The 14656-nt window shown below is 45.9% G+C and overlaps 1 protein-coding gene across 1 annotated transcript in view; it reads right to left on the reverse strand.

Annotated features, from left to right (window-relative positions):
* LOC124606897 (attractin) overlaps positions 1-14656 on the reverse strand; it is a 289667-nt gene that overhangs the window by 125675 nt on the left and 149336 nt on the right. The window contains exon 15 of the mRNA XM_047138997.1: positions 4822-4998. Within this exon, the coding sequence (XP_046994953.1) occupies positions 4822-4998 (177 nt within the window). The remainder of the gene's footprint in view (positions 1-4821; positions 4999-14656) is intronic.

Consider the following 14656-nt stretch of genomic DNA (forward strand, 5'->3'; position numbering starts at 1 on the left):
GGAGTTGTCAGAAAACAAATAAAAACCATGTAAAAACATAACACAAAACTGACTTTGACTCTCCTGTACCATTGCCCAGGAGTAGAACATTCAAAGGTGCTCAAAATGGTGACCCTGGACACCAATACACTGGTGCACTTGTTGAATGAAAGGATTATTTACTGCTCCTAGTGTCGCCTGCTGAAGACAATTACGAGCAAGCACAATACATTCCTGCATGTCCTCTGGAGTTGTTGGAATATCACGATAGATAACGTCTTAAATGCATCCCCAAAGAAAAAAGTCCACAGGATTTAAATCAGGAGACCTAGCAGGCCAAGTAACTGTTCCTCCTCGACCAATCCATATGGCAGGATACCTTCGGTTCGGAACATGACGTGCACACAAGGCATTATGTGCTGGACATCCATTGTGTTGATACCACATAAGCATTCTGGTTCTTAGCAACACTTCATCCAGAAAAGGAGGAAGCATACGCTGTGCCATTTAGACTACCACTGATGAAATAAGGGCCAATAATTGTAGTACCAAGCATCCCACACCAGACGTTAACTCTTTATTGACGCTGATGTTCCACCTCACTAAGCCATCGTTGGTCGTCGTAGGACCAATAATGCGTTCCTTGTATTTACCTGTCCTTCATGTGAGAAGGAACATTCATCAGTATATAGAACATTGGAGAAGTAGTTTGGGTTCATGAGGACTTGCTGAAGTGCCCACTGACAGAACTGTACATGAATCAGGAAATCATTCCCATGCAATTCTTGATGTAGGTGTACATGGTAAGGATTGATCTGGTGATGTGTAAGAATACGAAATACACTGGTTTTAGGAATGCTAATCTCGATGACGATTGCATTGTCGTGGATTGAAACTTCCCGTTTCCTGAAGCGTTGCAACAAGACAAGAAAACATCCGTCGGGAAGGTGGGTTCTTGTCAGGATATCGCTCCCTGTACAGTTTCGCTGCCTAGGTAGCATTTTGCCTAACATCAACAACAACAACAACAACAACAACAACAACAACAACAAAAGAAACGTTATGTCGATGCAGTTTGTAGGAAGGACAGCCTTACTGTATGCCTACTCTACACAACAGTATTTAGAAGCACTAAACTACTGCACTAAATGTACCTGTACATAAGAAAACAGTATTGCAATTAGGCTGTTCTGCTAACATACATTCCCCATAGAGGAGTAGCATTTCTACCTTCTCTTCATTGGTGTACAATCTACTCACACAATTCTTCAACTAATGATGGTTGACAGAGTGATGGGTGTGCATTCTACTTATGTTTATATTTGTCCTCTGTCAACGTCAGCACGTGGATGTGTTCCATTATCCCTAGTAGCTGAACTAAGCGCTGGGAGCGCCAACATCAATGTTGTGTTATTTAATAAACAACATTGTGTTTCAGTGAATGGTACACTGTGATACATTTTTGAATAGGTCTTTAGGAGAGGAAATGAATTACCAAATAAAAAATACAGGGTGCCATTTAAAAGAGACATACCGCTGTTCATATCTTTGTAAAAAATGAAGCTACAACAAAGGCAGTCATGCTGATTGATGTTCCCCTGATGGCTAAAGAACATATGCTTGAAATATTTTGTAATTCGCATCAGCACAAACAGTTATTTAGGCTGGTCAAGATAAATGGGACACCCTATATATAGGAATTGTGTAAAAAAGTGGCATACACACTGAAAGAATCTAGATTTTAACCCTTTCAGTCACAGAGGTTGATGTGATGGTACGGAAAAAAAAAACAGTTGGTAAGGAAAAATAGTTGCGCATGGGGTCCAAAGCCTGACAAAGTGGTTTATCGATGCAGCCCTGTTGAACAAACAAAACCACCTGGCAGAGAGCTGGGTTGGTGGCAACAGCAGATACCATGCAAGAGCTCATAACTGGGAAACCCTCAACTGTGGCCTGCATTTGATAATCAATATGGAAGCAAAGGAATTCTTCATGATCAAAGTTGCTATCAGCTCTCACACGAAGGCAGGACAAGGTGTCTCCACTGGCATGTCTAGATTCAGGTTGAAAATTGGTTTTGTAATTGTAGCAAGATAAGAACAGTGCGCAGCATTGGAGGTGGTGTGCTGCTTTGTCAGGCAAGGAAGTGTTAGGGTTAAACAAGGAAATCAAGGTCAGTAATGTGGTGAAATTTGGAGCTATATATATATATATATATAAAAAAAAAAAAAAAAAAAAAAAAAAAAAAAAAAAAAAAAAAAAAAAAAAAAAAAACATGAAGTTTCTTGAGCTTGGACTATGGCAAGAGCCTTTTTTTCCAACTGAAAGTAATGGTGCTGGGCCGGAGTACGAGATACAGAGGCAAAGGAAAAAGATCATTCAGAGCTGCCAGCATATCAGCATGCTAGGACTGCGTCGAGGCCATACTGTGAGGTGTCAGTCACCAAAACTATGAGCTGGCCTGGAGAGAACTTAGCTAAAAAGAGGGGCTGAGGGTAGTTTGGATTTCAACATTTGAAAAGTACATTCGGAATCTAGGCACCAGCTAAAAGGTCATTCTTGCATAAAACGGCATGCAACAGGTGGCCCAATATGGCTGCCCTAACAGGAATTTATGGTAGTAGGCTATCCTCCCTAGAAATGGCTGAATCTCCTTTGTGGAAAGGGACAAGGCATAGACGTAGCAGTGAAGATGTGGTCTGGTAGTGGGAAAACCCCATCCCGCGAGGCCTCGAACCCCAAATAAAATATAGAAGGTTGGAAAAAAAAAAGGGAGAGAGAGAGAGACAGATTTCATGAGGTTACACCATACGCCCGCTGACTGTAAGACAGAAAACAAAGTGCACAAATTTTTCACGCAATAGGCTGTGGAGGAACCCATAACAACAACGTCACCCAGATAATTAATGCAACCCAGGAAAGTCATAGTCAATTGCTCTAAAAATCAGAAAATAGCAGAGGCACTAGCCACACCAAATGGAAGAGCCACATTCAAAACCAGGACTCACTGAGACTCTTCACCCACACAAAGCTGCAGATACACTTTGAGGAAAGTACTGGGCACCTGATATTTTCGCCAACAGTTCCTCCTGGCATGGAAGAGGATACGTATCCATAACCGACTGCGCATTGACAATAGTACTAAAGTTGCCATAGAGACGAAGTTTCCCTCAAGGTCTCCAAAACACAATTAGCAAAGATGACCATCCACTAGCCGTAACAGGTTGCACCCCTTCTAGAGACTGAAATCGGTCCAATTCTGCTTTTACTTGAACTTTCAGGACTACAAAAACAGAACAACAAAAGTGAGGCCAAGCTGTGGATTTCAAAGAGATATGAGCAGAAAAATTCATAGCACATCCTTTATCTTCTGCAAACAAGGCCAAAAACTCCTCACACAGTGTTTCCAACACAGTACCTGATCAGACTGAAGGTGAACTGTATCGGTGATAGAAAATCCAAATACCTGAAATGCATCCGTCCTAAACAGGTTATCAACACTGGCATCAGCTACCATTAAAAATGTTATGGAGCGAACCCCTGGTTTGTAAGAGACAGATGCCACACGTTGTCCCAACAGTGCAATGTTCCGTTTGTTGTAAATGAACAGCTTCCGCGTGATCGGTGGCAACAGTGGCGAGCCTCAACTCTTATAGGTTTAAGAATTTAATAACATCACTGCAGCACCTTTGTCGACCTGTAGCCGGAAAAACACTTAACTCAATAAACAACTTGGGTGAAGCCACAAGTGTTGGAGTCACACAATTTAAGTCTATGATCCTATCCTGAGCAACCTTTGACAAATGACACAAGGAGGTGATGTGGCCTTTCCTCTGGCAAGCATTACAAGTAGGCCAGCGATTAGGGCATGCTGAACATATGTGCTGGACAAAACGGAAAGGGCAAGATGGAAATAGAAAACACTGACTCTGGCTCTGGGGCAGTTGCAGTTGCTTGGTTGGGCATTGTTCAGCTCAACAGTGGGCCTGCATGTTTACCATCATCACTGCTGCTTCCTCATGCAATCTATCTGTCATCCTAGTGGGCACATCTTGTGACACTACTGCAACCTTGTCCTACACTTCAATTTGGCCAATCACTGCCCGAGAAACTGAAAGATTGTGCTATTTGCGGAACTTCTGCCAATGACTCCCCCCCCCCCCCCCCCCCCCCCTCCTACACAGAGTAAAGCCTTCTGGCACACTTCCTTGTCTGAAGCTAAACAGACGGTACCCTGTCCATCAATAGAAGCCAAGAATGTGATCACAGCCAAAGTAAGCTGTTTAATCAGGGCCTGTAGCATGGCATCCATAATGAATTAACCTGATAAAACCGAACTTAAAGATTGCACATACGGAAATCAATCCAAGCTTGTCGCCAGTCATGTAATAACCAAGAAATATTGAAGCTGGTCCAAGTAACATAAATATGGCTTCATTTGTGAACTGCTGAACAATAATGGAAATAAGACTCTCATGGATTCCCATGCAACAAGACACAGAATGCTGACTTGAATGGCACCACTGGAAGAACAGAAAAGAGAGACCGTTAGCATTGCTCTAGCAGACTACAGCATGCAGTACCAGTAAACAAATCAAATGATAAACTTGCACAGGAGGAGGAGACAAGGGTTAACATGTATAAGTTTTCATCACAGGTGCAAGTTGCTCCTGGATGTCTTAGTTGGTAAGAATGTCACCAAAGAAAGCAATAATCTGTGTTTGACCCTCGGGCTTTAATAAAGCAATGTGAGCATTCTAGGAATGTAAACAGTCAACATTATATCAGTACCCTACACCCCAATAGTAGAGATGTTATCTCTCATTACTATGAGTAACTTACTTGGGCACTGTGTGAAGTACCAGAGGCTGGAAGGGCAAGGGAAGTCTTGTGCTGGTCTCAGATTTCCACCAGGAAGGCACACCCCTAGACCTGTACCTGAACCATCATCACACCATCCACAAGCTGGATCTTCTCGACAATCTGCACATGTGGCGAAGAAGCTGCAAGAAGATTTTCCTGAAATTCAGAAAAAATTCATACATAAACATTTTCTTAGTCCGAACTACTTCATTTCTAAGGGTGTTAGGGATCTATCGGTAAATTTCAATACATTAAATATTTGACTGCTGACACACTGATAAAGCATACACCAGAATCATACCTGCATTCAGTTTTTCACTGGGATGACTAAGTGGTCTGGGAACTGAGGAAGCCAATGAGGTTCTTCAGTGGTTTTGCTGAATATGCAGTAGAGATAGGAAGTTAGCAGAACAGGCATGGGAAAGTGCTACCCTTCAGGTGGAACTAAATTAGACTACATAAGATCTGAACTGTTTAGGAAAGGGGAACAGGGCAGAGGGATGAAAATGACAACACATAATGGATGGAACAGGCTTAGTACTTCTTCCAGCAGCTTTGTTCTTTGTTGTAAACAGGAAAAAAAAGCCTGACCTGTTTCTTTAGGTCATGACTGATGGACCTCCAGCAGATGTAAGTGCCGACAAGGCACACCAGACTTCCAGTAAGAAACTGAGAAGTAAGTACGCACGGAAACCAGTAAGAAGTAAGAAAGTTTTGTTTCCAGGTAGTTCTCATACTAGAAGTGTAGGACAGTTGTCACAGGATGAATTAGCACTGAAATAGCAGCTCACTTTATTTATTTATTTATTTTTCCTGGTGCTGGTCTGGATTAGGTAACAGGGGTTTTAACTCTGCACAAATTTCATCAAAGAAAATATCTTGGTTTTACTGCGCAATAGTGTTGACTGGCATTTCTGGTACCATGTGGAGTGTGAGAGATCTGGTAAACAGTGTGCGTGTGTGTGCGGCGGGGGGTGGGGGGCGTGGGGGGGTTGGGGGTGGAGGCAGCGAGGGAAGGAGGGGGAAGGTAGAGGTTAGGATAGAAACAAACATTCAGTTTGAGAAAGAGACTAAACAGTGTAATTCAAATTATTCTCTCCAGATAACATTTCTGTCAGTGTGAAATGCCAGCTATATATATTGTAGCAGAATATTCAGAGGCTGCTAGTCATCAAACCCAGCAGACCTAATCTGCTTCTTTGAACACCGTGTAATCACTAGTAGACAAAACACACACACACACACACACACACACACACACACACACACACGACTGCAGTCTCTGGCAACTGAAGCCACAGTTGCAAGAGACTGCAGTCATGTGTGTGCGGGTTGCATTTGCGTAAAAAGGTTCAAATGGCTCTGAGCATTATGGGACTTAACTTCTGAGGTCATCAGTCCCCTAGAACTTAGAACTACTTAAACCTAACTAACCTAAGGACATCACACACATCCATGCCCGAGGCAAGATTCGAACCTGCGACCATAGCAGTCGCGCAGTTCCAGACTGTCGCACCTAGAACCGCTCGGCCACCCCGGCCGGCTGCATTTGTGTGTGGTGTGTGTGTGTGTGTGTGTGTGTGTGTGTGGTTTATTTTTGATAAAGGCCTTGCTGGCAGAAAGCTTATTTGTGGCATGAAACTTCCTGGCAGGTTAAAACTGTGTGCCAGACCAAGACTCCGAATCAGGACCTCTGCCTATCGCGGGCAAGTGCTCTACCATCTCATTCTTATTTGTTTGTTGTGCCTATTTGCGACTCAGCATCTCCGCTGCATGGTGAGTAGCAACTTTTCTTTTCATAATATTGTTACATTCCATCCTGGATTTTCCATTGTTCAATGTAATCACTAGTATAGATTTGTTAAGGGTTATAGGATTTACGTTAGCATCTCACTTCTGTACAGCAGAAATTGAAAAAGGAGGAGTTGCCACATTCATCAGAAATTGTCATATTTATTTTTATTATCTATTTCATTTATGTAAAAGTATGCAACAGGAGTAGAATTTCATGACAAATCCTTTATAATAGTAAGTTTACACTGACCATCGGCAGAAAATAGAAATCTGTTCATGCATCACCTTGAAGCTCTATTGGTCTACTTAACCATAAAGAAAAATGTAATAGTGGCTGCTGGTGACTTTAATACAGACTTTCTTGGAAATTCTTCTAGTGAGAATTTATTGCAGTTGTTAACATTTGCGTCTAACTTTATCCCTAATGTAAACTTTTCAACTGTGGTAGTTAACTGCTCAAAAACATCTGTGCCCCTACATGACACCAGCTGCATGCACAATGCCAGTGTTGTAGCTTAGCAGGTGGACTATGTTGGGGTTGTGTCAGGTGGGATGGGTGGATGGAGAGGAAGGAAGAGGGGGAGAGGGTGGGAGTGGGGGTTGGTGGCTAGTGGCTTGGGGGAAAGCAACCAGTTTGCCGACTAGGAATGTGGGAGGAAGGGGTGGCAGATGCGTGGCTGGATGGGCATATGATTCACAGGTGTCCGAGTTTGGGGAGCAGTGCTCATTTAAGGTGATATGTGAATATGAAATGGGAGGTAGTGATGGGATGGAAGAAGGGGAATCTGTGGGTTGAAGGGTGTAGGGACAGTGCATTACCGGATATTGAGGCCAGGTCATTTATGGGACAGAAGGATGAGTTGCAAGGATAATTACCATTTGTATAGTTCAGAGAAGCTGGCTACAGAGTGAAGGATCCACATGGACTGAGTTACGAAGCAGCCACTGAAACTGAGCATGTAATGCTCAGTTGTACGTTGTGCCACCAGATGGTCCACTTTGTCCTTGGCAACAGTTTGGCAGTGGCCATTCATTCTGGTGGACAGCTGGTTGGCAGTCATACCATCATAAAAAGCTGTGCAATGTTTGCAGCACAGTTGTTATGTGACATGGCTGCTTTAACAGATGGGTAGGCCTCTGATGGGGTGGGATAAGCTTGTGATGAGTATGAAATGCTGGGTGGTCTTGGCAGGTCTTGCACCTTGGTCTTTGCAGAGATATGATCCCTGTGGCAAGGGGTTGGGAGTGGGAATAATATAGGGATGGACTAGGCTGGGTGGGAAGATGACGACCACTTTAGGAGGGGTGGGAAAGATCTTAGGTAGGATGTCCCTAATTTCAGCACATGATGATAAGACAATCAAAGCCCTTACGAAGGAAGTGGTTCAGTTGTTCCAGTCCAAAGTGATATTAGGTAACAATGAGAGTTCTCCTTTGTAGCTGATTCTTGGGGCTGTAGAAGGCTTTAGGTTGTGTAAAAATATGGCATGGGAAACCTGTCTGCAGATTTTTTAGTGTGGAAGGGATGACAGCTTTCAAAATTCAGGGACTGTTGGTGGTTAGTGGGTTTAATGATGACAGAGGTGTAGATGGTGCCATCAGCGAGGTGGAGATCAACATGCAGGAAGGTGCCACACTGGACTGAGGACAACAGGGTGAAGCAAGATGGGAGAGAAGGTGTTGAGGTTGTGAAGGAATGATGATAGGGTATCTTGGCCCTGAGTGGAGATGACGAAAGTATCAATGAATCTGAAACAGGCTATAGGTTTGCAGTTTTGGGAGGCTAGGAAGGTTCCCTATAGATGGCCCGTAAACAGGTTGGCATTTGAGGGTGCTGTGTTGCAGATTTAATTGTATGCCTAATCTTCAAAGAAGTAGTTGTGTGTCAGGATATAGAAGGTAAGGTGTATGAGGAATGATGTAGTGGGTTTTGAGTCTGAAGGACATTGGGAGAGGTAGTGTCTGATAGCAGCATGGGCACGGGAATGAGGATGTTTGTGCATAAAGAGTTGGCATCAACAGTGATGAGTAGGGATCCAGGAAGTAAAGATGGTGGAGAATTGGTGAAGGTAGTGGTTAGTATCTTTGATGTGCAAGGTTAGGTTGATCTTTCTGCCAAACAAGCACAGAAATCCTTTCTCTGGGAGCACAACAGCCAACAAACCGATTTCCTGTGTTGTATCCTCACACTCCCTGTCCTCCCACCATGCTCAAGAATCAGCTACAAATAAGAACAACCCCCCCCCCCCCCCCCCAACCTTGTAACCCAACATCTCCATGGACTGGAACAACTGAACCACATCTTTTGTCAGAGCTTTGAGTATCTATCATCATGCACTGAAATGAGAGAAATCTTACCCAACATCCTTACCACCAATACTGAAGTGGTAGTCGATTGCCCACACAACCTACACAAAATTATCATTATCATCATCATCATCATCATCATCATCATCCATCCCCGGGCCAGTCTCAATTCAACCCTCGCCACAGGAATCACATCCCCATAGAGCATCCAGGTGGAAGACCTGCCCAATCTAACAACTTAGCAGTTCCTACTCCATTCCTGTTACATGCTTACACTATCTCATCAGAAGCAACACTACCTGCGAAAACAGCCATGTGGTCTATCAATTAGCTGCAACCATTGTGACACTTTCTACACTGAAGAGCCAAAGAAAATGGTACACCTGCCAATATCACGTAAGGCCCCCGCGAGCACGCAGAAGTGTCGCAACATGGTGTGGTACAGTCTCTACTAATATCTGCAGTAGTGTTGGGGGGAATTGACACCATGAATCCTGGAGGGCTGGCCATAAATCCATAAGAGTATGAGGGGGCTGGAGATAACTTCTGAACAGCATGTTGCAAGGCACCTCATACATGCTCAATAATGTCCATGTCTGGGGAGTCTGGTGGCCAGTGGAAGCTTTTAAACTCAGAAGAGTGTTCCTCGAGCAATTCTGGATGTGTGGGGTGTCACATTGTGCTGCTGAAACGGCCCAAGTCCATCTGAATGCACAATTCACATGAATGGATGCAGGTGATCAGACAGGATCCTTATATACATGTCACCAGTCAGAGTTGTATCAGGGGTCCCATATCACTCCAACTGCACACACCTCATACTATTACAGAGCCTCCACCAGTGTGAACAGTCCCCTGCAGACATGCAGGCCCTGCAGAAATGCAGGGTCCATGGATTCATGAGGTTGTCTCCATACCTGTACACGTCCATCCATTTGATATAATTTGAAATGAGACTCGTCCGACCAGGCAACATGTTTCCAGTCATCAACAGTCCAATGTCAGTGTTGACAGGCCCAGGTGAGGCATAAAGTTTTGTATCATGTAGTCATCAAGGGTACACGAGTGCCCCTTCAGCTCCAAAAGCCTATATTGATGATGTTTCATTGAATGGTTTGCATGCTGGCCCAGCAGTGAAATCTGCAGCAGTTTGCAGAAGGTTTGTGTGGTGTCACCGCCAGACACCACACTTGCTAGGTGGTAGCTTTAAATCGGCCGCAGTCCATTAGTACATGTCGGACCCGCGTGTCGCCACTGTCAGTGATCGCAGACCGAGCGCCACCACACGGCAGGTCTCGAGAGACTTACTAGCACTCGCCCCAGTTGTACGGACGACTTAGCTAGCGCTGCAACACTGACGAAGCCTCGTTTATTTGCAGAGAAGATAGTTAGAATAGCCTTCAGCTAAGTCAATGGCTACGACCTAGCAAGGCGCCATAGCAATTGATAGTTATCGTATGAAGCATGTCTCATCAAGAACGATGTATACAAATGATGAATTAAAGTTAAGTATTCCAGCAGGTACGTACTTTTCTTTATAGCATTCATTACGTATCCTGTTTCAGACCTCACGCCATCCTGCGTGAGCTTATAGCGTGCATTTCGGCTTCCTCTCATTGTGTCTAGGCTGTCTTGTCTAGACATAACATATTTGGCGATGAGTCTCAAAAGAGGCTTTAGCATTCGTATTGCTCTAATTTATTTGTGTCATGGCTTCGCCACTATCTCCAGATGTACTGTCCAAATTTTATCGCTTGCAGAATCAGCAGACGCAGGCGTTATTGGATGCCCTTGGACAGCTCGTCCAGGGTCAACGTGCAATGCAAACCGATGCGGCGGCCGCCGCTTCACCGCTACCGCAGCCACAACATGCTGTTGCACCCCCGTTCTGGCCATTTGACCCGGCAATGGAAAGCTGGACGGAGTGGTCACGCCAATTTGGATTTCATCTCGCCGCCTACAGAATTCAAGGTAACGAGCGGCAGCCTCATTTATTGGCGTGTGTAGGGGTGCAAACGTATCGTGTGATAGTGAAATTATTTCCCCGACGCGACGTAGCAACTCTGTCTTATGAAGAAATTTTGTCTGCATTAGATGCCTATTTCAAGGAATCAGTCAATGTCGTTGCAAAAAGGTATACGTTCTTTCGTACCAAACGTACGGCCGGTCAAACTAATCGGGAGTGGGTTGCTACTTTGCAAGGCCTTATAAGGGATTGTGCTTTTGAGTGTGAATGTGGACTCCCTTCTTCAGATACTATGGTACATGATGCAATTGCACAGAACGTTTCTGATGTTCGTATACGGGAGCAAATTTTGAAACTAGTCAATCCCTCCCTTCAACAAGTGATACACATATTGGATAGGCAAGACACACTTGACTTTGCTCAGGAATCATTTGAAACTTCGCCAGCTGTGTGTCATATTAACCGGCCCGCCGGGCGACCTGCACGGAACTGTAAACAGCCCTCGCGCACGTCCGCGCAGCCACGTGTCCCTCGCCAGCATGCAAATGCAGTACTAAAGTCATGCCCGCGGTGTGCTATTAGACATTCGCGTGAGAATTGCCCGTCACGCCAAGCTATTTGCTTTTTCTGTAATAAAAAAGGACATGTTCAGAGTGTTTGCCAGAAAAAGCTCAGATTGGACACTAAAAACCATTCCAGGCCCTTTGCTTCGCGCCGGAATCGAACCAAGAATACTCAGACTCGTGAACCTTCACCCATGGAAATTCATGTAGTTAATTCCACTCCGCCCAGTGCCACTCTCGCTAACAGTGACTGTGTGCGTCCCACAAAAAGTGTGCGTCGACGTCGCCGGAAATCACGTCAATTAGCGAGTGATTCTGTACCAGTGTCTGTTCACGTTGCACGAGACAGTCGCTCTTGTCGTCAGCAGGACAATAAACTGTTTGTAGACTTGGACATTGATGGCAACGTGATCCCATTCCAGCTCGATACCGGAGCTGCAGTTTCATTGATCAATAAAGACACGTACACACCTCCCTTGCGTGCCGCCAATGTTAAGCTAACTACATATTCAGGTCACAAGATCCCTGTGTTAGGACAGTGCAGCCTTCTTGCAACATACAAGGGACAAACAAAACTTGTGTCTTTTTACGTCCTTCGTTCTTCTTCTGCAGTGAACTTGTTTGGTTTAGATTTATTTCAGTTGTTTAACTTGTCTATAGTAAATCAGGTACTATCAGTGAACCCGACTGTGCCTTCAGACAGTGTTTCTCATCTATGTGAGGATAGAGCATTCGATTCTTCCGAACTTGCTTGCATGTTCATTGATTCGGAAACCGATGACGTGGTCGAATCGTTTCCGATTGATTTTCGTTGTGTAGCTACAGCCACAGCTGCCGCCCTGTCCTTGCTACCGTTTTGCGTTTTGTTGCTACGCAATGGCCCTTGTCAAAGTCACGGATCGAGGATCCGTTGGTTTGCCGATTTTTTGCACACAAGGAGAGACTTTTTGTTCGACGTGGTGTTTTGCTGTTGCGTTCTGATAATGATCAGTCCAGGGTCGTGGTCCCACGTTCGTTACAGTCCTCTGTGTTACGGCTTCTCCACCAAGAACATTGGGGTATAGTGCGAACGAAACCGCTTGCTCGTCAGCACTGTACTTGGTTCGGAATCGATGCTGCGATTACGAATATGTGCTCTTCTTGCATGGCGTGTGCCGAACAACAATCCGCACCGCCGCGGAAATTCTTTGCATGGCCAAAAGCCACTTCCCCTTGGCAATGCTTACACATCGATTTTGCTGGTCCATTTTGGAATGCTCGATGGTTGGTTGTTGTCGATTCTTTCAGTAATTTCCCTTTTGTTGTCCGGATGTCTTCCACGACGTCATCTGCCACCATCCAAGCATTATCCGCTATCTTTTGCATTGAAGGTCTTCCACAGACTATTGTTTCCAACAATGGCCCACAATTCATGTCCGCAGAATTTCAGTCATTCTGCAAGGCCAATGGTATTCAACATCTGACGTCCGCGCCGTTTTCGCCTCAGTCAAACGGTGCCGCTGAATGATTGGTCCGGACTTTCAAGTCACAGATGTTGAAGTTGAAAGAGTCGCATTCTCGGGAGGACGCGTTGTTGCTCTTTTTGTCTTCGTATCGCTCTCAGCCCCGAGATGGTCGCTCGCCGGCTGAGTTGCTCCACGGTCGTCCTCATCGAACCTTGATGTCTTTGCTGCATCCGCCGCATCAGGTTCCTGTGCAGCGGCATACTCCTGTTTTTGCTCCAGGCGACGTTGTATTCTATTGCAACTATCGAGGTTCACGGCCTTGGCTCGCAGGGCGCATTCTTCGCTGCCCTGGCTGCGCGATGTATTTGGTTTTGGGGGCCTCTGGTGAGGTGCGTCGGCATCTCAATCAGCTGTGCCTCTGTCGTCGCACGGGTTCTACCGCTCCCCGTCTGCTTTCAGCGACGGTGCCGCCCGGTCAGCGCCCTGGGGACCCATCTACTGGCTCGCCTCATCCCCAGGTGTTACTGGCGCTGCCTTCCATTTTGCCCCATGGCGCCGCGCCGCCGCCGCCTGTTCTCCCGCCGGCGCCGCCCGCAGTGGACGCGTCGCTGCAGCCGCTGGGCGCCTCCCTGGGTCACGCACCGCCGATTGCTTCCTGTGACCAGCAGTCCTCCGCCATGGACCTCTTGCCCGCTCCGGCCCCCATGGCGTCTTTGCGCGTCGGGTACCCCGACGCGATGGAGGTCGACACTTCGGCCCCTCCTGTCTCTCTACGGGCACATACACCGCATGTTGGCGTGCACCCTGGACTAGGTTTTCAGGCGTTTCCTAGCTCCCCTCGGACCGAATGGCCAGGTGCGGGTGGCACAGCCTCGCCTGTTGTTAGGCTCCCCACCTCATCGCATACGCCAACACGGCGGGCGGAAGCCTTCTAACACGACCGTTCGCCGATTTGCGGGGGAGGAATGTGGTGTCACCGCCAGACACCACACTTGCTAGGTGGTAGCTTTAAATCGGCCGCGGTCCATTAGTACATGTCGGACCCGCGTGTCTGCACTGTCAGTGATCGCAGACCGAGCGCCACCACACGGCAGGTCTCGAGAGACTTACTAGCACTCGTCCCAGTTGTACGGACGACTTAGCTAGCGCTGCAACACTGATGAAGCCTCGTTTATTTGCAGAGAAGATAGTTAGAATAGCCTCCAGCTAAGTCAATGGCTACGACCTAGCAAGGCGCCATAGCAATTGATAGTTATCGTATGAAGCATGTCTCATCAAGAACGATGTATACAAATGATGAATTAAAGTTAAGTATTCCAGCAGGTGCGTACTTTTCTTTATAGCATTCATTACGTATCCTGTTTCAGACCTCACGGCATCCTGCTTGAGCTTATAGCGTGCATTTCGGCTTCCTCTCATTGTGTCTAGGCTGTCTTGTCTAGACACAACAGTTTGCACTTCTGTCATGGTGAATGATTCTCTTCAGTCATCATCGGTCCCATTCCTGCAGGATCTTTTTCCGGCCACAGTGGTTTCAGAGATTTGATGTTTTACTGAATTCCTGATATTCACGGTACACTCTTGAAATGGTTGTATGGGAAAATCCCCACTTCATCGCTACCTCGGAGATGCTGTGACCCATTGCTTGTGTGCCGATATACAACACCACATTCAGATTCACTTAAATCTTGATAACCTGGCATTGTAGCAGCAATAACTGAGCTAACAACTTCACCAGA

The sequence above is a fragment of the Schistocerca americana genome, chromosome 3 (genome assembly GCF_021461395.2).
Source record: "Schistocerca americana isolate TAMUIC-IGC-003095 chromosome 3, iqSchAmer2.1, whole genome shotgun sequence".
Classification (NCBI taxonomy): domain Eukaryota; kingdom Metazoa; phylum Arthropoda; class Insecta; order Orthoptera; family Acrididae; genus Schistocerca; species Schistocerca americana.